This window comes from Heliangelus exortis, chromosome Z, assembly GCF_036169615.1.
Source record: "Heliangelus exortis chromosome Z, bHelExo1.hap1, whole genome shotgun sequence".
NCBI lineage: Eukaryota > Metazoa > Chordata > Aves > Apodiformes > Trochilidae > Heliangelus > Heliangelus exortis.
Genome location: NC_092454.1, coordinates 28,818,136 through 28,840,849, shown reverse-complemented (window position 1 = coordinate 28,840,849; position 22,714 = coordinate 28,818,136). Strand labels below are relative to the sequence as shown.

The window sequence follows — 22,714 nt, the reverse complement described above, 5'->3', positions numbered from 1 at the left end:
GAGACTCCTTTTCCATAAAATATGGCCAATAAACATGGAATAAAAGATCTTTAGCTTCTTTCACAGATACAGATGAAAAATCCTCTAAAGTTCCAAAGAAGAATACTGTGGAGCCTTGCAGGCTCAAGGGACAGACAGATTTACTAGAGACCATAAAAAACATTAATAAAGTAAGAAGTATTACCTGTCTGCACATAGCTCTTCCTTTGCGAGCGGACAGACTTCGAAAACAAGTTAATCAATGCAGTTTCTCTTACTATTGTCTACAGGTAACAAATTGAGCAGACAAAAGTATTCCTGCTTTGCAAATGCTTTTTTAATTCATTAGTTAACCCCTCATTTTATTAAAGACTACTGCTGAGATACAAGCTTGGATCCAAAATTCTTTTTCACCACAGTCAATGAACAGTCCTGAACATTAATTCCATTCCTGAATCCATACACATGAGCACATATTTATGAGAAGATGTTAAATGAAAATTTTAAGGCAAAAGTAAAAACTGTGAGTTTGGAAGCATTTGTATCACGTTTTAGGATTATATTTAAATTGGCTTTTGTTTCATTTGCTTGTCTTAATGACCAAGCATCCTTAAACCGGCATACCATGTAAAATCAGAATGCCAGAATTTATAATAAAAAATATGCAAGGGAAAAGTTTAAAAACATTATTAAAAGCAGAAATTTGCAGCAGCACTGAACAGATGGGAGGAAATTCTACTATTTAGATGTCATGGATGAACCTCCCACAACATGTATAAGAGGAATAAGGCAAAAAGTTGCGAAGTAGAAATAAGGTAATGTGTAAAGAATTCAGAGGCAGGAAAACATTAATATTTAATATTTTGAAATAACCTTCTCCAACCAAATGTCAAGGTTCTGTGTGGTCTTTTACCACTGCAGGTTCCCTTGCATTTGATCTTGAAAGCTGGGGTAAGTTTATGTCTTTCTTCAGTTTATACAGCTCTATAACTGAAGCCCAGTTTAAGTATAGAATGCATATTATGCCTACATGAAAATGTTACATTATTTTGAAGAACTTAATAAAAATTTAATACTCTTGAAACTCACACAATATACACTCCTTATCTCCTATTCAAACACAGCAATTTCTTCTACAAGCCAGCGCCAACACAGACTGATTACTACAAATCAACCTCCTATGTGCTACACCTTTAAAAAAAATCTCACTTTTAGTCCCTGGAAGGCTACGGTACTCCTGTGAATAGTTGCATAATACAGGTTGTAGAGTCTGAGCTTAAACTAGTTTGTGGTAGTTTTGAACACTAGAAAGATGAGGAGATAGTACAGAAGTGCATGGCGTAAATGAGCTTAAAATGTCTATTTAAAAAGGAATGAAATGGGAAATTATCCTTAGCAGATCATTTTAGTATTTTCTGAGACACATTAAGGAACTACTTGGGCAATTAAATGCTTAGAACAGGCTGCTCTTCTGTGTTGCAAACTTTCCTGCAATGTAGATTTTTTTAAGGAAAGTTAAATGGATGTCCCCAGAGCACAGATATACTTGATCTTGCCTGAGAGGCTTAAGCTTTATCACCTGCCGAAGCTCCTCCTAGCCCCAGGTGATTTTTTTAATCTGTGAACGTCTGTAAATAATAAAGGAGCTAGAAAAACATACACTGCGTAGATGTGACATTAAAAGCTTTAGTTGTACGAATCAGGCATATACCCTACCTTCTCCCACAACAAGTATCTTGGGCTCACAGCTGCTGATACAGTGCAGGAGAGATCTGGAGCGGACATTGAAGTTCAGGAAAGCCACCACACAGCCTAGCTTGGCGAATCCAAACCACACATGGATGAAGTCTGGCTCGTTGCCCATCAGCAAGGCCACCGTGTCACCTTTCTTCACAGCCCCGTGGTGCAGGAAGACCTGCGCAATCCTGTTACTCCTCCTGTCAACGTCCTGGTAGGTATGCACCTTCCCTTCATAGATGAGGAACGGCTTGTGAGGCTGCTTCTCAGCCAGCTTCACAAACTTGTCCAGGACGGTGACAATCCTCCCTTGCAGCCGGTACATGTCCACTCTCAGCCCATACATCAGTACTTTCATCAGGTATCTCAGGTCAGCCCAGAAGTAGGGGAAGAGGAGTTTTTGGAGGAGGTGCAGGGAGACAATCCCGGCCGCAGCAGCCGGTACCCAGGAGGGCAGCATTGGGAATGGATCAAGGTCGTACCAGCCACTCGTTTCCCTACAGTCGGGCGCCTTGACTTGACACACGGAGTCGGGACGCGCGGAACCGCCAGACAGCGTGCGGAGTACGAGGCGGAGTGTGGTTAAGGGCGGAGGATTTTTCCCGCCCTCTTCTCCTCCAGGGAAGTTCGCCGGCACTCTGGGAGGCCTCGCAGCACCTCCCGGTCAGGCAGCAGCAAGGGCAGGGGGAGCCGGGGGAGCCGGCGGCATCGGCGGCGTCTGCCAGGGGCACACCCCGGCCCCGCCTTCCAACTCTGTGCCGCGGGACCGCCGCCCGAAGCCGCGGCGAGGCCTGCACTTGGTAGGTGGCACACCTGGGCCGGAGTGCGGGCACGGCGGGAGATCCGATCGAGAGCACCTCCCGCCCCTCCGGGGCTGAGGAGCAGCACTGACTCGCTGGGGAGGCGGGGGCGGCTCCCTGAGCCGGTTGTGTAAACTGCAGTCTGCTGGGTCACCCCAACCCTGCGGCTGGAGCCCGGCAGGTCGGCTCCTGGGTAAGGCGGCTTGCGAGGAAAGGAAAACTTTTCCCGGGATGGCACTCGCAGCGGCTGACTTTCTCCCTTACCCTCCCCCGCCTCCTTTTTTTCTTTTACTCTTCTTATTTTTTTTACTTCCCCCCCCCCTCTTTTTTTTTTTTTCCTGATCTGAATACCAGCCACCCTTTAAATCTGTAAACCGCTCTGTACAGAGAAGAAATGATGAGCAAAATCGTAACATCAGGAGTCTATACTATGACTGATACTATGAAATACTTAGTTTCAAAGGAAAACTCTGATTTTTTTGATCTCTGAATTGCCCTTCTTGCCCTTAGCTGTGCATACAAATTATATGTCAGTCCTCTGTACCCATTATATAAGTTTCTTTGTAGAATTAACTTTAATTTATTTCTTCTAAATTTCTACAGTGTATGAGATGTTTTTCAGTAATTTTCTCACTTTTTATAGATAGAAAAGGTGAGGGGAAAAAATTCAGTAGACTAGGGAAGAGTTATAGAATTCAGGTAAAGCAATACTGATATTGGATTTGAACCCTGCCCATGCCAGAATTCCTGTGTGATACTGGATTAATTGTTTATGCCCTCCTCAAACTTGGTGATTTAGTCAAGCTGTATGCCTAATCTTAGACTTAGACTCAAAGACTCTTGATTTGGTGTTTACTCAACTATAGATTAAGACGTGCTTTGTTTGGTATGCTAAGTGGAATAGTGAAAAATGGAACCCTTAAAACTCACTAGAAACATTTGACTAATTTTTCTAAGTCAGATTTTGTTCATAGGTATCTGTAAAGTAGACAGGTGTCTGTATATGAACATTGGTTATAGCAGCAGCTTATATCAAAAAAGAGAGTAATGGTGTCATGCCCCACAGGGTGGGTGCAGCACTGTCACATCTCATAAAGTGAGCACAGCTCCCCAGGGATGGGTGCCGAACCAAATTTCACATCCCACAGAGTGGGTATTGGTGGAGTTCCCCAGAGCTGGGGTCAACCCAGGGAGATTCAGACTGGACCCTCTTGCTTTCTAAACTCCTTCAGAGAGGAGCCTGTGTACATCTGGGCCCAATCCTCCTCCTTCTTTAATTAATCTCTTTTAACAACTCATTCAGCAAGATTAAGTTCAGGAATTCTCTGTGTGTTACTCAGTAGTAATATGATTACCCAGGAGGTCTGCATAACAACACAGTTTTACTTAAAAGTGAGTAAGATTATAAAGCTTGTGAGATTACAACTAGCAGAATTATAAATGATGGTACTTTCAAAGCAATTGATTACAATTTAGCAAAACTTAAGGAAGTTGTCCAAAGAACAGATAACAATGAACAAAACTTAGCAAGCAAGGGGGAGTAAAATTTAACAAAGTTAGAAACTATATTACCCTCATGTGCAGAGATTAGTTTAGAATCAGAGAGGCAGAGAAAGGGAGAGATGTAAAGAAGAGATAGGAAAGATATCACCACCTTTGGATCCAAAGATGATCTTGGTAGGAAGTTGTGGTCCTTGGATGATGGGCATTAATTCAGCATTTCGAGTGTGCCTCTCTTATGCTCCCTGACCCCACCATTTAGGGAGGGGATTTTGTTGTATCTTGCACAGCCAGGTGTTCACCTGGGCCCCTCCAGGTGGGATGACACAGCAATAATCCTGATTTCTGTGCATGGGCCCTCTCCAGTGTCTCTACCCGGGGCACACACAAGATGTCACTCTGCCTCCGCAGGGCACAGCTTGCCTGCCCCTGTCCCTTATGGAATAAGGACAGTGTCCTGCCTGTCAGGGTGGCATCAGACAGAGCTCCCCTTGCAAGGCCAGTGTTCAGCTGATGGGGATGGCCACTGAAGGAGGGGCTGCTCTTGTGAGAATAGGGCCCCGTTTATCAGGGTGGTTACCCAAATGAGGGTCTCTCCTTGAGAGAAGAGAGTCCAGATGGCTATCAAATGAGGCCTCCACCAGAGTGCAATGTCCATTATTTCAGGATGGCTGTTTAGGAGCAAATATTCTTTTGTGGATTCTACAAGTGATTAAGGTAATACGGTCCCTTTTCTGGCCAAATGCTGATGTCTAAATCAGGATTAGTTGAATTATTTGGTTGACTATCCTGACAAGATCTCAGATGTAACAGCAGTGTATGAATGTGGGTAATACACAGGCTCTGTCTATACCTTAGGCTTGAATCAGTTGGCCATTATTAGGGTTCTAGTGGTAGTATAGTTTCTATATAATTTTTTAAAAATTATTTAATTTGTATAGTTTTTAAAAACTTTCTTTCTAATCAGGGTGTTTTGAATACCTCTAAGTTGGAAGTATTCAGTTTATTTATTTTCCTGTTGAATTTTCAAGGGAAAGGGCTGCTGGAATCATTCTTCTAATGCTTAAAGGGTGTTTACCTTCTCTGCCTGCAGTCATGCCTAAAATAGTTTTCAGCTTGCCTGTTTCCTGAGCTTTCATGTTTGTATCACAGAGTTAATGACATGGCAGAGAACACCTGTCCCTTATTTGTGCTTTCATTATTTTGTACTTTGATTGCATTAGAAAATTTACTTGATGAGTCTGAAGATATTAATGTTAGCTGATATAACAGCTGATATAATTTATCAGTTATATAGCAGCTGATATAGCTTTTTGCTAGCTGTACTTCATTCTACTTGGTACTCCCGCTTCTGAATCTGTCCCCATGTTTTAAAAAATTGTGTCTTCTATATGAGCACTTCTTTCAGAAATATTTTGTCATCTGGTATAACTGGATTATATGCTACAATACTGATTTCTTTAAATTTGGTAGCAAAAGCTTTTGCTGATTTTTTTAGTTTTCTCCTCAAATGCTCCTTCTCTGTTGTGTGGAAATGAAGGGGGGAAACAACTCCCTTGCAAGCCGAAGAACCATCTTACAATGGACAAGAGAGAAAAGAATTTCATATGCTTAACAGTTATGCATACTTGCATTTCTCTGCAAGTGTTCAGGCCATCTCTTCTGAATCTGAAGTAATTTTGTGGTGCAAAACTGTTTCCTCAAGCATCTTCTCTCTATATCCTGGTAAAATCAATTGTAAAGCAAATTGGTTATGTATTAAGTCTCTTGTATTGGCAGTTTCTGGCACATATAAATTTAAGGTTTGCTTGAAGAAATGTTGGCATGCTGTTTTGACTCTCCTTTTTTCCTAGTATTCTCCTTTCCCCCATCACAAGACGGCTTACTCTGGGGGATTACTTCAAAGAAAACTCCCACTTCTTATTACTGTGGCTCAGTTTCATGCAGTCAGTGTCATCAAGCAGCAACAGCAGTGTGACTCAACAGGTGCTGAGGATGCCCACAACACAGCAGAAAGTAATTTTGAAGGATATGGCCATGTGCAGTGGTGTCTTATTTGTTAAAGCACTTACTGTAATGAACATTAGTAATCTTTATGGTATATTAGTATATTACCTTCTTAATGAGTGGCCTGCTGGTGAATCACAGCTTACCATTTTACCTCAAGAGTGTTACAGCATGAGCATAATGCTCAGTGAAGTACTAACACATGCTGAGATATTTTTTTATTTGCTTAGCTAGCACACTGTCCACTCAGTTGCCTCGTTGTTGACAGATGTACAAAGATCACCAGCCAACATGTCCAAATGGAGTAATTTATGGTTGATATGTCTTGATATATGTTCCTATATTTCCATCTGCTGTAAACCATGATAGCAGAAAAATAACAGCTTAGGGAAATGAGCTTAGGAGTTGCAATTGTTACAGAATACCAAGGCAGGAAAGTCTGCGTCTAGTTAGCTCATAGAATAAGCAAAGCAAAAAATTGTCTATTTGGAGCTGCGGAAGAGATTCACATATGTAATAGCAGTGTTTGCACCAGTCTAACCAGACATCTCAGGCTCCAACATGTCAGTCATTCACTTCTCATGCACTCTCTTCTTTAAGTAGCTTCTTGAAGATCTCTCAGCGCAGTAAAACAGCAAGGGGTATTTTTGCCTTAGATCTCTGAGGAGGGCAAGAAAGGATGAAGATGGACATGGGAGAAGATGCAGTAGGAAGGATAGAAAGGTCAATGACATTCTGTACTCCTTATTTTGTCCCCTCCCTGTCCCCTGTCTCTCAGTATTACATTACTTTCCCAACTTTGGGTCTATCTTCTTTTCGCTGTCAGAGATGAAGGAAGTACAGTAGTGGTAAGGAAAGAAGCAACAAGCCATACTTAGGAGTCCTGACAGTTGTTCTGACTTTCAGTACTGATTATTTGTTTTTCTGTAGTTAAACTTCACAGGTCTTTGCTGTGCCTGTGTCTTTTAGAAATACTTTTTCTTCGTATCAGATTTTCTGAAGTATTGTAGAGCCTTATTACTCATTTGGGAGTCTTGTGACAGGAATTGATAAAGGATTTGTCTGGGAGAAACATTTCTTTTTGAATCAGTGTTGAGTGTACCAAAGATTTGGTTAATCCATATTTATTTATGTTTGTATAATAATAAGTTTACCTAATTCACGTGCTTTCCAAATGCCATATTCAGAAATTACTGGTTAGTGAATTATTCAGAGAAATGCTGCCATAATGGATTTTTTAATAAAAATGCAAGAATCATCTCCTTCAAGTTCAAGGACAGGCCAGAAAAACTATGTTAGTGGTATTGTTATATAAAATTTGGTTAGAGAACAATAATTTCATAGACTTCTCTGTAAAAGGTTCCCAATCAAGACTTCAACTTTTAAATGGTTTCCAACACAGAACATAGCAGTTTTTAAGCAGGATTGTCAGTGGAAATTACCAATAACTTCTCTGTTTATAGAAGAGTCATTTAACAGGACTGGCAGGAAATAATACAAAGACCTGTTGCTACGTATCACTTTTTTCCATTCCTCCTCACAACAGGCAGACTCAAATGTTAATTTACTGTCTCTAATATTCAGAAGCAGAACATTCCACATAACATTATCCATTTCAGCTCTCTCACAATCCCCACTGTAGCCTCCTGAAGTATCTCTCTCTCTGAAGCTCCCCAATGCCTTTGCTATATTGTTGTTGCTCTTCTTTCTGAAAAAAAAAGACACAAGACACAAGGCATACTATGAATTGCTTATATTTTTTTTTACAATGCAGGTGGTACTTGTGTTAAGATAACAAAATTATTTTCATTTTTTTCTGAGTCCTGGTCAATACCATATATTCCTAATTTGGGGGGAAAGGTGGCTGAGACTCCTATTTTATTGAAATAGCCATTCTCCCTCATTATTTTCTTATTATTTTTTCCTCATGTATATTATAGTTCACATAAAATGCGTATGCGACAGTGTAGATATCCACTTAACAGAAAGAAAAAAGTTATGTAAAAAAAATTAATACCTATGGAGAACAGGTGAAAATTTTATGTCGTCTACTTGTATGAGTAAATCACAGAATTTTCTCAAGTGTAATGAGTTTTGTTTTGTCAGTTCTTTTAACTATATATATTATTTCAAGTTCAGTTGTGGACTGTAGAAAACTACATATCCTAGAGCAGGAAGCAGCCAATGCTGGAGATTATTTTAGAACATAATCTAGATTTCTACCGTGCTTTCACTTCAAGAACTCAGCTGTCACCATGTGGAAAGAATGTGCCCTAAAATGCAGGCAATTTAAAAGGCAAGTTATTTTGGAAGCACATTTTAACTTGGCAACAAGCTTAAGCAGGTTACTCCTTTTTTAGGAGATTTTATGATTTTTATGTGAAGGATTAATGCATGTGACAATATACCTGCATAATAAAAAGTAATTCAAGCTATGTTATCAGATTTATGTTATTAAAAAGGCTACTAATTGCTATATTTTGCTTAACTCATTCACTGCAAATTCCAGGGTCATCTAGTTTAAATACTACTGTATATGTAGTTTTTTACAGTACAGAATTAAAACATTTGTTAATTTAGATACAATCCTTCAAGGCTTTCAAAATAAATCTTTGGTGAAATATACTGGATTTGATAAAATGCAAACCAATACTTCTACATTAAAGTTAAAGCAAGAATTATTCAATAGTAAGCACATTGTGATAATTAAAATCCTTCCTTCCTTCCTTCCTTCCTTCCTTCCTTCCTTCCTTCCTTCCTTCCTTCCTTCCTTCCTTCCTTCCTTCCTTCCTTCCTTCCTTCCTTCCTTCCTTCCTTCCTTCCTTCCTTCCTTCCTTCCTTCCTTCCTTCCTTCCTTCCTTCCTTCCTTCCTTCCTTCCTTCCTTCCTTCCTTCCTTCCTTCCTTCCTTCCTTCCTTCCTTCCTTCCTTCCTTCCTTCCTTCCTTCCTCCCTTCCTCCCTTCCTCCCTTCCTCCCTTCCTCCCTTCCTCCCTTCCTCCCTTCCTCCCTTCCTCCCTTCCTCCCTTCCTCCCTTCCTCCCTCCCTCCCTCCCTCCCTCCCTCCCTCCCTCCCTCCCTCCCTCCCTCCCTCCCTCCCTCCCTCCCTCCCTCCCTCCCTCCCCTCAATATGAAGTACCAAGGAAAAAAAAAATGGAATGGGGAAACGAACAACAAACTGCTTTTGACTTAGCAAAAGAAGCCATTCAAAAGGCATTCAATTTATGGACCCTCCAAGAAGGAGAAGTGGAGCTAAATGTGTCAGTAAATGACTCACACACTAACTGGAGCCTGTGGCAGAAGCAAGGAAGGAAAAACATTTCTTTGGGCTTTTGGGGTAGAAAGGTGCTTGAGGCAAATGAAGCAAGTGTAATATTCCAATTAATGATGTTTTGTTGTAGCAAGGGTAAGTGGGATGAGGTGCTGTATGTGTATGATGGAAACTACTAAGAAAGATTGTTGTAAGTCAGTGAAAGGAGGTGAGGATGTGGAAGATGTTGGGATGGCAGAGGATGGCAGCTGGTGGTGCCCTCAGCTCTCTCTCCCCACCACAATGGGAGCAAGCGGGCAATTGGAGGAAATGGATTTCTGATTATGAAACCTGGGCAAGAAAATGGGAATATATCACTGCAACAAAATGTTATTTGCAAGAGTAACTAGGTGGTGCAGACTTTCTGTCTTACAGGTTCTGCATGACTGAGTATCCTAATGGCATATTTGGAATATTATCCAGATAATTTGGCATATTATCCAGATCACCTGATATAATGGACCCAATTGTCATGAAGGAACCACAGATCCAAGGATGATGGATTATTGTTATTACTAACTATTATATCTCAGGTTCAACTAATTGCTAAGTGGGAAAAGAGCTTTTTGTCCCTAGGAGAAACTGTAGCAAATATATTCAATCTCAGCAACTGCTGAGTCTGCAGGAGCCCAAGTGGATTTGAAGATTGTCCTTGGATAACCCAGCCAGTGTCACCTGGATGGTGGATTAGCACACAAAAAGCCAAACATGGAAAGGCTGGCACCTGGGCCTGTTTTCCTGGCTACCAGGGGATCCGTGGACCAAATGAGTCCTTTTCTTTCTCCTTTGTGCTACTGCTGGCTTAGTGTTTATTCCCTCCTTAATTCTTTGTGGCATACAATTAATTAGACATGCTGTGAGGGAAATGCAATCTGCAACCATTCCTGATGAACAAAAGCAAATGTCTCTATATGTAGCTGCTGGGCCTTAACAAGCCCTAGAATTGGCTTTCTAGTCATGATTCACCTGTAGGTCAAAGGACCAATTGTAGTACTAAGGCTTGGATGATAGGTTTGCCCATCCTTACTTTTCCTAGTAGAGTTAGAAAGCACCAAAGCCTGACATTACTAAATGTTCCTGGAGTAACTCCTGTGTTTCCATCATGGTGGTGCTTGCTTTTCCTGAATTAGTTTGGGATTCAAAGATCAGGGGACCTGGTATAGAAGTATCAGATGGTCCCACTCAACCAATTCTTACAACATTGAGTTACACTAGTAGTGTCTGTCACTAAATAGAGGCAGAGAAGCAAAAATGAGTGCAACTAAATGGTGGAAACGTGGATAGACTAAGTTTACATCCTAGGTAAAAGTATCTCCCAGGAGTGGAGATATCTGGGCTCTGAAACCATCTTTCAGGAGTACTTATGTGATTTGCATTAGGCACAGGATTAAAAACCTAATGCATGGATTGTGTTCTTCTCAGCATTCTGATTGTGGTTTTGAGTTCTTAATTCATCATCACTGCATTAAGAAAACTTAGTTGCTAATTTTTTTTAGTAGAATTAATTCTTTGGAAATGAGTGTTAAAAAAAAAATCATTAGGCCTGTCTCAGTTTTTGACTTTGGTGGCCACTGGAAGTATCTTTGTATATCCATTCTGTTTGCTGGGTGTATACTAGGTGAGGGGGGACAAAAAATTAGTCTTATGTTTTAACAGCTACACACTAATGATTTTACTTCATTCTGAAAGGTGCCTGACAAGGTATCTTTACCAACATCTCATTTCACCACTTGGTGGTGCTAAAATGTGTTTTGGTAAAAAAAAAAAAAAATATCACTGAACTTCTGCATTCAGGAAGAATACTTTTAAAACTTTAAATTTAAAAAGGTATCATATGCAGGCCTTACCATTTTATTTTTTTGTAATCCTCTACTATATAGGTGAAGCTGTACAGAGAACTGGTTGCGCACATCTCAATGAAATGGACAAATACCAGTGAAATAAGCTTCTTTTTAGTGTTTGGGGTTGTCTTATTCTGGTAACAATTTTTAAAATCCAACTATCTTCATTCTAGATGGAAAGAAAGAAGAGTCTTTCACACTAGAATCACTAAATGGTTTTACATATACACGGATATCACTGAAGTGGGTTATTTCCCTAGATTTTGTGCTTTAATATTAGAGCATACTAAATAAGTAATGGTTTTGTATTCCCTACTTCCTTTAAATGAACTGAAAACACTGGTGAGCCAAATCTATTAATGGGCAGGTACCTACTTAGTAATAGGGACATTTATTTTCCCCAGTGCAAATGATGCATTACCTGAGACAGGAGATTAAGGGTCTTTATAATGATGTAAAATCATTATTGAGTTTCCACTCAATATGAATGGAATGTAGTAGTCAAACAGTAGATTTTACAAGTGCTACTCCAACAATTATTTTGCTGCCTCCATTGGTAGAAAGACAAGCAGTGACAAGTTAGGATCATAGACTCATTAGGGTTGGAAAAGATCTCTAAGTTTAGTAAGTGCAACCATCAACTCAACTCTACCATTTCCAATTAAACCACGTCCTGAAGTTCCACATCTACAAGGTTTTTGAAAGCCTCCGGGGATAGTGACTCCATCACTTCCCTGGGCAGCCTATTCCAATGTCTGACAACTCTTTCAGTAAAGAAATTTTTCCTAATATGCAATCTGAACCTCCCCTGGCACAACTTGAGGCCATTTCCTCTCATTCTATTAGTGATTACTAATGCTCACTTCACTTCAACCTTTCAGGTAGTTGTAGAGAGCAACATGGTCTCCCCTCAACTGCATCTTCTTCAGACTAAAAAATCACACACTGTGCTCCAGACTCTTCAGGTTTCATAGCCTTTTTCTGGACAAAGCCCAGCAACCCAATGCCCCTCTTGTACTGAGAGGCCCAAAACCGAATACAGTGTTCGAATTGCAGCCTCATCAGTGTTGAGTACAGCAGGGCAATCATCTCCCTAGCCCTCCTGGTCACACTACTTTTGATGCAGGCCAGGGTGTTCTTGGCCTTCTTGACTATCTGGGCATGCCACTGGCTCATGTTCAGCTGGCTGTCAACCAGCAGCCCAGGAGACAGCTTTCCAGCCACTCTTCCCCAAGCCTGTAGTGGAGCATAGGGTTGTTGTGACCCAAGTGCAGGACTCGGGACTTGGCCTTATTAAACCTCATATGACTGCCCTTAGCCTATCAATTCAACCTACCCAGATCCATCTGTAAAGCCTTCTTACCCTCAGACAGATCAACTCTCTCTCCCTGCTTAGTATAATCTGCAAACTTACTGAGGATGCACTCAATCCCCACATCCAGATCATTGATAATAATATTGAACCAGACTGGTCCCAACACTGAGCCCAGCCACCAGCTGAGTTTAACTCCATGCACCACAATTCTCAGGGCAGCTCATCCAGCCAGTTTTTTACCCAGTGAAGAATACACTTTGCTAAGCCATGAGCTGCCAGCTTTGTCAGGAGGATGGACACACTTTGAGCACAACCCCTACTAGTGCTCAATATTGCTCAGTATTTCTAGCTTTTTCCTGCACATGTGATAAGAGAAACTGCAGAACAACTGCCACTGAGATGTTTGAGAAGGGATGATACCAAACAGAACAATGAGGTACCACAAAAAATGGGCTTCCACATTTTTTATCTACCCGTTCTCTTGCTGGCCTGCCACTGTTGCTTTAAGAGGAAAAATAAACCAAATAAAACAATCAACAAAACAAAACCAAGAACAACAAAATGACAACAACAGCTAAATAAAACACTTAATTCTGTCTTCTACTGTTCCTCATTTACAAGTAATTGATGTTTTAAGATGAGAGAACTGTGACATAATTTAATACTTTGCAGTCTCATTAGGTGTTACTGCTTACTCAAAACACAGATTGCTTCCATCTGTATTTTCTGAGCTTCATATTCAAGGACTAGTAGCAACATCAAAACATACCTTTGTATCTTTCAGAACTCATTTATTAACTGGCATGAATTCAGTCCAGAAAACTTGCAATTCCAGTAGAATTAAATTGCTCAAAAGGGATGCATCCCTTTAAAGCTAATTTTTTCATTCTGTGACTTTTCTTCTTTTCTCAAATGAGCATTTTTATATCCCCCTGTTTTTTTGTCTTGGATTTGTTTTGGTTTGTTTGTTTGGGGTTTTGTTGTTGTTTTTCTTGTTCATTCTGTTTTTCCATGTTGTCTGCCTAGTGATATTATGAAAGCTATAATCACAATTGGAGCCAAATCACGTTTGGGCTAGTTACCTTTGGGAATTCCTCAGAAACCTGTACTCCTCCTCACCTTGGGAAGCAGAGAAATGCAAATTTATTGCAGCCCTAGCCAGCATGGACAATGTCAGAAAACTCATCTGGTATGAAAAAGCAAAAAGGTTGTATGCTATATAAATTAAAGATGTTAAAATCTTCTTTTAAAAAATAAGATTTTTTTGGTCTTCTTTGTATTGTTGAAAAAAAATTCTGATTGTTAAAGGATATCTATCCACATATTTTGTGCAGCCTCCCATAAACATGATGAATCTAGTATTTTTCACTTAAAAATAATTCACATAACAGTGTAGCTCAAAAGTGCCAAATCGTGAATACACAAAGATAAAACAATTGAACATTAAGGCTTTGCATTACTGGTAATGCAAAATTGCAGATTTCGTGGAAAAGGTTGCAGAATTTTCTACTAGGTATTAAAATGCTGGTATCTGTTTATAACCAAGATAATAACTACTTGGACCCTCTCTCCATTCCCTTCTCCCTTCTCTCCTGTTTTTTTCACTTTCTTTTTTTTTTTTTTCTTCTACTTTTCATTTCTGTGAAACTTTGACCACACATTATATTTCAACAGCTCTCTACAGGCAAAATCTCAAACCTGCATGGGGAACACAAAGGTTGTCCTGCTAGATTATTCTTGTCTCTTTTCAATATATTGTTTTCTTTTACGAGTTGCTAGTTCTGTTTTCCAACAACAATGAAAAATCAGGTACTTTGTTAAATAAATACAGTGATTAGAAAATACAGCACTGGTGGTATTCAGATGCCAGAAGTTGATCTGTTACGTAACATTTTCCACTTCACTCAAGAGAATCATGTGAAAATATAAAGAGATGTATTTTCCTGTCTCTTTATATATGCTTTGTTTTTTAGGTTAATGCAGAACAGCCTTGAAGGAGAAGTCATTAGGGCACAGGATATTTTGCATATCATAGAAGCTATTAGCCAGAGATTTCCTGGATATTTGCTGGCCTTGGACTTTGTCAAAGAGAACTAGGAAAAGCTTACATGAAAGTAGGCTTTTGATGTAGCTGAAACTTCACACTCACAGTGGCAAGGGCACCTATTTGTTTCTTTCAGCACAAGATAATAAATAGTTGGGTTTGTATCAGAGGAATTATAATAAAATTGTAAAGTCTTTTTAAAAGTCTGGTTTTACAAAAATAACTTGCAACCTAGATTCTGAAGCCTCACCAATAATTGATGGGAACTTGGAGTCTCTTAGGAATTTTCTAAAAAATCTGTATTTGAATTTATTTTAAAAGGATGCTATCTCTAAGACTGTTACTGCATATGAAAAATGCAGTATCAAAGGCATTCAAAATCAAGCCTGGGGAGTTAATTCGGCATTTATTCTTTCTATAGCAATCCCACTTGCTTTAAAAATACATATCCTCCTTAACTGACCTTGAAGGGTACCCAGCAGAACAAATGGCCTGGAATTCTTAAAAAAACTAACAGCACTTGGAAAACGGTATTTCTAAATCCTAGTTTTTGATTTGGATTGCTTAAAAAAGCTTCGCCTAGATGAAAATTCTTGCTCTAGCAAGCTCTTAATAATGAATATTACAAATTCACTTTGCTTTAACTTAAATCTGGTTGCAAATTCAATTACTGTAGAGCTTTGGAATGCATACCACAAATATAAGTCTCTTTATTCTGTGTATAGTGTCCCCAGTTCTTTACTATTTGAACCATGGTAGAAGTTCAAAATTTTTTCTCTTCGCATTGTCCTGAAGTTCAATTTTTAGAGGGTTTGCAGAACAAGACACTTGGACTTCCAAGACCTTGTATCTTGTTCAAAAAATGAGATATGTAAACTTGCATTAAAGTGTTTTTAATAATTTCCAGGTACTAAACAAACAAACAAAAAAAGGTAGAAATAAGAATGTGTACATATACTGAACCTGCAGTGAAAAGATTAACAAGTGAAAGCGCAGGCTGCCAAACGCTGTCAATCACGGCCACTTTTGCTTAAGAGCTTAGGTGGTGAAGAATCCCAAAAAGGATATTTGTCTCAAAACAGCCATCCTGACAAAATGGACATTGCACTCGGGTGGAGGCCTCATTCGATAGCCACCTGGACTCTCTTCTCTCAAGGAGAGACCCTCATTTGGGTAAATGGGGCCCTATTCTCACAAGAGCAGCCCCTCCTTCAGTGGCCATCCCCATCAGCTGAACACTGTCCTTGCAAGGGGAGCTCTGTCTGATGCCACCCTGACAGGCAGGACACTGTCCTTATTCCATAAGGGACAGGGTCAGGCAAGCTGTGCCCTGCAGAGGCAGAGTGACATCTTGTGTGTGCCCCGGGTAGAGACACTGGAGAGGGCCCATGCACAGAAATCAGGATTATTGCTGTGTCATCTCATCTGGAGGGGCCCAAGTGAACACCTGGCTGTGCAAGATACAACAAAATCAAATCCCCTCCCTAAAAGGTGGGTTCAGGCAGCATAAGAGATGCACACTCAAAATGCTGGATGTGCACCTGCCATCCAAGGACCACAACTTTCTACCGAGATCATCACTGGATCCAAGGGTGGTTATAGCTTTCTTACCTCTTCTTTATCTCTCTCTGTCTTGTTTCTATCCTTATCATGACATGTAAGGGTAACATAGTTTCTAACTTTAACTACCTGATCCTTTACTAAGTTTTGTTAGGTGTAACCTGTTCTTTTGACAACTTCCTTAAGTTCTGCTAAATTGTAATCCATTGCTTTGAAAGTACCATCATTTATAATTCTGCCAGTTGTAATCTCACATGCTTTATAATCTTACTCATTTTTAAGTAAAATTAAGTAAAATTTTAAGTAAAATTTTAAGTAACCTCCTGGGCAATAATCTTGTTTCCGAGTACTGCACAGAGAATTCCCAAACTTAATCCCGCTGAATGGTTTATTAAAAGAGATTAAGTAGACGAGGAGGAGGATCATGCCCAGATGCACCTAGGCTTCTCTGGAGCTAAGAAAGCAAGGGGGTCCAGCCCAAATCTCCCTGGGCTGACCCCAGCTCTGGGGAACTCCACCAATACCCACTCTGTGGGATGTGATATTTGGTTTGGCCTCCTCCTCTGGGGAGCTGTGCTCACTTTGTGAGATGTGACAGTGCTTCACCCACCCTGTGGGGCATGACAGGTCATCTATTATTCTCCCCTACCCTTCTAGGGGAGATGAAGGAGGAATAAGGAAGAGAGACTTCAATGCTGGAAGTTTAAAATGGAGCAGATTTAATAGAACAGTGAAGGGATATTAACATGTGCAGTAATAATGAAGAATATATGAATGTATTCGAAACACAGTTTCAGTGGCTGCTGATACAAACAACATGGAGACAAATAGTATGAGCCTCCCTCTCTCTCTCCAATATGTCTGCCAGATAGCAAAGGGAGGAAGACAGGATGGAAGTGTGGACTTTCCCACCCTCATGGTTTTTATAGGGTGGCAGAGAATGGGAAGAAACACTGATGCCCTCTCTTTTCTGTCACCTGGATTCCTCAGGGTCCTAAACAAAACCCTCTGTCTAGGTCCTCATATTATTCCTGTAAAATTAACTCTGTTAATTCAGAGATTAGTTTGCAGATCTTCATCCATGAAAATCCCTCAGGGCAGGAAAGAAGTTATGAAGTTCATTGCAGTTCATACCCACATGCTGCAAGCTGATCTTGAATTTCCTGGGTACTTATCATTGTTACACAGTAGCTAACACTATACAACCTATAATTAAATTATCTCAACCAGGGTTAAATTCCCCAGTGACACATATTGGACTTCACCATCTTCCTTGCATTATCCACCAAGTATATCTGGGATCTGGAGCAGATACAATCCCATGGATGCCTTACAGATTCCTTTCTCATGCATATCCCCTTCTACTGTATGTAAAATATCTGACTGGGCAGTACCAGCTCAATTGGTATTAACTATCCAGGTGGCTTGTGTGAAATATTTATCCCAATTTTTGAAAGCTCCACCACCCATTGTGTTTAGAGTGGTGATAAGCAGCCATTGTGGCATTCAGTTTTTCCAGAGGCTGGTATGTGGTACGGGATATGAAATATTCATTCAATACCATATTCTTTGGCCCAGTTGCATATTAGTTTTTTGTTTTTTCTTTTAAATTAGTCTCACTGTCTGATTTGATCTTCTCTGGGATACTGTGCCACCACAAGAATTGCCTTTCAAGGCCCAGAATACTATTACAGATAGTGGCATGAGCCACAGGGTATGTATCCAACCACTCCATGCTTGCTTCCACCATTGCAAGCACTTAACGCATACCCCAGTGAGCCTGAGGGAGCGTGGTGCCATCAGCCTGCCAGGCCTATTCCTTATTTGTAATTTACACCAGTGTCCCTTGTTCCACAAAGTTTTAACAATCTGTCTGATTTGATTGTGGCACATATGTCACAGCTGTGGATAAAGTGTGCAATACTTAAATCCACCCATTTGTCACAGGCCCACTGGTATGTTGCATCTTGCTGTTTATTACCAGTCCCCAGCAGGGACCCTCTGATTTAAAAGCAGCTCATCTCTCTCTGTGCTGCCACTCCAGATCTGCTGGGGAAATTTAGAACTTGATGTTCTTTAATGGACCAGATTTTAGGTATGGGGGATCTAAATTCTGGGAAGTGATATCTTGCCACAGAGTGGTAGCCCAGATCGGTTTCCCTCTGCACTGCCAGTTGTTCCTTGTCTAGCCTTTCAAATGCACACACAAGGTATTTACTGTCATCGATGGCTCAGTGTAAAATGCTCACCAGTCCTCCAGTTCAGGAATGTCCAGGGTCAGATGGATAACACTGACCTCTGCCAATTGGCTCAATTCCACCTTTCCCTCAGCCACTTCTGTGACTTGCCATACATGAGAACTCAGAAAGGCAGCTTTGCACCTCTGCTCAATTCCTGTGAGACAGCAGGATCCATCAGTGAAATTAAAGTCCTAAGCCTCAGTCTCCAGCTTTTACTAAAACTCAGCTCCAAATTTTTAAACATCCAGGCATTGCTCATAGAAAGGAAGGTGCAATCCCTGAAAGATTCTGCTGGCCCTGACCTTTGGCTCTACTGCTACTCAAAATCCCAAGAAAAATGGAACTCCAGGCATGTCTAACCACACAAAACTGCAAATATTACTTCTGCCAGTTTAATTACTCATCTGTTCATTAATTTAAAAAGTCCAGGAACTGTTCACAAACAGAAAATGCAAGAGCCGAATACTGTCAGTGGCTCTTACCTTCCCCTGGTACTCTGTTCAAAGCCCAAAAAAACACTAGAACTTCAGGCATGCATTATCACCTAAAAACATGTCTGACCCTCAGTATCCAGCTTTTGCCAAAACTCCAGTCAAAAATTTCAGAGGTCCAGGCATTGTTTCTTAATGGAAGGTGCAAATCTGAAAGCTGTGGCTGGCCCTTTCCTGCCTCTAGTACAATATTCCAAGCTCAAGCTCACATGGGAACTCCAGCCCTGCCCTGCTGCCTAAAACAGCAATTATTGCTACTCCTGTTCTCATTATCACTCTGCTCCAAAATTCCCAAATGTGCAGGTACTGCCCCTAAACAGAAGGTGTGAGTGCTGTAAGCTGTTATTGGCCCTCACCTTCTACTGGCATGTTATTCAAAGCCCAACAGCACTTGAACTCAGGGAGTGCCTTACCACCTAAAATTGCAGCCATCCTTCCTCTCAGTTACTATCTTCCACAGCAAGTGTGCTCCAAAATTTAAAAAATCCAGTCACATATCCAAAGCACTTTCAGGGCTGAGAGCCCTGAGAGCTCTTGCTGGCCCTCACCTGCCTCTGGCACAGTATTCAAACCCACAACAACACTAGGACTTCACGCTTGCCTTAGCACTTAAAATTGCAAACATTCCTCCCCTTAGTTTACACCTTTCACCAAAACTCCACTCCAAAGTTCATTAATATCAAGGTACTGCTTCTGAATGGAAAATTCAAGCACTGAAAACTTCAGTTGTCCCTCACCCTTCCCTTGAACACTATTCAAATCACAAACAACACAGGAACTCAGGGAATGCCTTGCCACCTTAATCTGCAAACATTCCTACTGCCCACTTTGGTAACCCCCTGCTCCAATTTTTCGGTCATCCAAGCAATGCCTTCAAAAGGAAGGTGTGAGCCCTGAAAGCTTCTGCTGCTGCTTACCTTCCCTGGAATGCTATTCAAAACCACAGGAATGTTGGGACTCTGAACATGCCTTGACAACTGAAACTGCAAACATCCTTACCCTTCAGTATCAAGACTATGCCAAAACTCTACTCCAAAATTTCAAACATTCAGTTAATGATCCCAAACACAAGTTGAGAGCCCTGAAAGTTGTGGCTGGCCCTCGCCTTCCACTAGCAAGCTACTCAAAGCCCAACAACACTGGAAATACTGGCATGCCTTATCACCTCAAACTGCAGCCATTCTTCCTCTCTGTTTCCAGCTTTCATCAAATATCAGCTCAAAAATTTCAAAAATCCAGGCACTGCTTCCAAAAGAAAGCGTCTGCTGGCCCTCACCTTCCTCTGGACTGCTATTCAAAGCCCCAAGAACACTGGAACTCTGGACATGCCTTGGCAACTGCAACTGCAAACATCTCTCCCCTCAGCCTCCAGTTTTCACCAAAATTCCACTCCAAAATTCACAAATGTCCAGGCTCTTCTTCCAAAAGGAAGACGCAAGCCTCAAAATCTTCAGCTGGCCCTCACCTTCCCCTTGAACTCTATTCAAAGCAAAACTCTGGAGTTCCAGGCATGCTTTACCACGTCTATATGCAAACATCCCTGCCCATCAGTAACCAGCTTTTGCCAAAACTCTGATCCACATTTTGCAAATGTCCAGGCACTTACCCTTAACAGAAGGCCTGAGAACTCAGAACTGTTGCTGGCACTCACCTTCCACTGGCAGGCTATTAAGAGCCTGAAAATGCCAGAACTCAGGGCTTGTCTTACCACCTAAAACTGCAGACATCCCAGTCCCTTTGTATCCAACTTCCTACAAAACTACTTGAACATTTCAAAAATCCAGTCACAGCTCCCAAACACACTGGCCCTCACCTTCCACTGGCAAGCTGTTCAAACCCAACAATGCTAGAGAATACCGGCATGCCTTATCACCTTAAATTTCAGCCATACTTCCCCTCTGGAAACAGAGGAGAAAGCTGGAACCACACTGGGCTCTGAGGTCTTCCCTTTTGCCCTGAGATGGCTAACATATGTGATGCCTGTTTCCAGAAGCCACAGTTGCAAAAGGGAAAACAAGCAGCCGCAGATCCCACTGGAGTTAGACTCAAATGCTGTTTCTGGCTATCACTTTCCCCTGGCACAACATTCAAAGCCTCAGGCACTGTGGAGCTGCAGGGTTCCCTTGGTAGCTGATACTGAAAACCTTTGCAATGCCTGTTTCCTGAGGCAGCTGTTCCAAAAGGAAAGGCACATTAAGAGCAGACAGAGCTCCCAAGAATGAAAAAGATAGACATAGATGCTATTGGTGGAACACTAATGAAAGCAGTTCTGGGCTGCGGGCTTCCTTTGGTACTTCAAAATGTCCACATTCGTCTTGGCTATTTGCTGAAGCTGCAATTGCAATAGGGAAAACAAGCAGGCACAGCTTCCAAATAGAAGGGCCTAGATGTGAATGTTGTTGCTGGTGCCCATTTTCCACTGCATACTGTCTAAAGCCCTTAGCACTTCAAGGCTCCAGGCTTTCCTTATAACCCAAAACTGCCACTCTTTGTGATGCCCAATTCTTGAAGCCTGAGGTCTAAAAAAGAAAACGAGCTGGCACATCAGTACTTGAATGTTGTTACGTGAATGTTGTTACTGGCATCAGTTTCCCCTGGCACAATTTTCAAAGCCCAAAGCACTCTAGGCCTGGGTGCTTCTCTCTTTACCTGAAACTGTCATCCTTTGTAGTGCCTGTTTCATGGAGCCGCAGTTTCAAAAGGAATAAAACAAGCAGGCACATCTCCCAGACAGAAGGGTGTAGATGTGAATGCTATTACTGGCTCTCAGCTTGCCATAACATTGTTAAAAGCCCGAATGTTTTGGGGCTCAGCGCTTCCTTTCTAACTTAACACTACCAAATTTCACAGTCTCCATTTTCTGAAGCCACAGTTCCAAAAGGCAAAAGAAGCTGCCACAGCTCCCAAACAGAAGGGATAGAGGGGAGTGCTGCTGCTGGCCATCACTTTCTGCAGACACGGCATTCAAAGCCCCAAGCACTTTGGAGCTGCAGGCTTCTTTTGCAACCTGATACCAAAAACCTTCATAAAGCCCTTTTCCGGAAGCCAGAGTTCCAATAAGAACAGCAAAAAGTACAGTAAAAGTAAGCAGAGCTCCCAAAGAAAAGGTGCTAGACGTGAATGCCCTTGGTGGAATACTACTAAAAATTTTGGGACTGTGGGCTTCCATTGGTACTTGAAAACACAGTGTCTGTTTCCTTAAACCACACTTCGAAAAGGGAAAAACAAGCAGGTACAGCTCACAAGAAAGTAGAGGGGAATGATGTTGCTGGTAATCACTTTCTGCTGGCACATTATTCAAAGCTGTAAGCACTTTGGGTCTCCTGGCTTCCTTTTTAACCTAAAGCTGAACACATCACTAGTGCATCTTTTCTGAAGCTGCAGTTTCAAGAGGGAAAACAAGGAGGCATCAAATGGCTGTTGCTGGACATTACTTTCCCCTGGCACACTATTCAAAACCAGAACCACATTGGGCCTGAGGGCTTCCCTTTTTTACCTGACTCTGATAACATTCGTGATGCTTTTTTCCTAAAGATGCAGTTGTATTGTAAAAGGGAAAACAAGCAGGCACATCTCCCAAAGAGAAGGGGCTGGATATGAATGCTCATGGTGGAACAATGTAATGATCAAAGAAAATTGGTTCTGTGGCCTTTCCTTGAAACTTGAAAATGTACATGTTTCGTGGTGCCTGTTTTCTTAAGCCACAGTTCCAAAAGGGAAGGCAAGTAGTTGTAAATCCTAAACTGAATGGCTAGAGGGGAATGCTGTTGTTGGCCACTGCTTTACCTTGGCACACTATTTAAAGCTGGAGCCACACTGGGCTGCTGTCTTCCCTTTTATCTTGACATGGCCAACCTTCACAGTGTCTGTTTCCTGAAGATGGACTTCAAAAAGG

The 22,714-nt window shown here is 41.3% G+C and overlaps 2 protein-coding genes and 1 long non-coding RNA gene across 4 annotated transcripts in view; 2 read left to right on the top strand and 1 right to left on the bottom strand.

The window, feature by feature from the left end:
• SLC27A6 (solute carrier family 27 member 6) overlaps nucleotides 1–2,675 on the bottom strand; it is a 42,635-nt gene extending 39,960 nt beyond the window's left edge. The window contains exon 1 of one of the 2 annotated variants that reach the window (XM_071730073.1): nucleotides 1,696–2,675. In XM_071730073.1, coding sequence (XP_071586174.1) covers nucleotides 1,696–2,176 — 481 coding nt within the window. In that variant the 5' untranslated portion in view covers nucleotides 2,177–2,675. The remainder of the gene's footprint in view (nucleotides 1–1,695) is intronic. The other variant, XM_071730072.1, reaches the window with a different exon arrangement.
• The window catches only part of PAM (peptidylglycine alpha-amidating monooxygenase), a 457,165-nt gene that overhangs the window by 2,230 nt on the left and 432,221 nt on the right, over nucleotides 1–22,714 (top strand). The gene's annotated exons all lie outside the window — the stretch shown is intronic.
• The window catches only part of LOC139789595 (uncharacterized), a 150,717-nt gene continuing 141,458 nt past the window's right edge, over nucleotides 13,456–22,714 (top strand). The window contains exon 1 of the long non-coding RNA XR_011723203.1: nucleotides 13,456–13,469. This is a non-coding gene — a long non-coding RNA (uncharacterized lncRNA). The remainder of the gene's footprint in view (nucleotides 13,470–22,714) is intronic.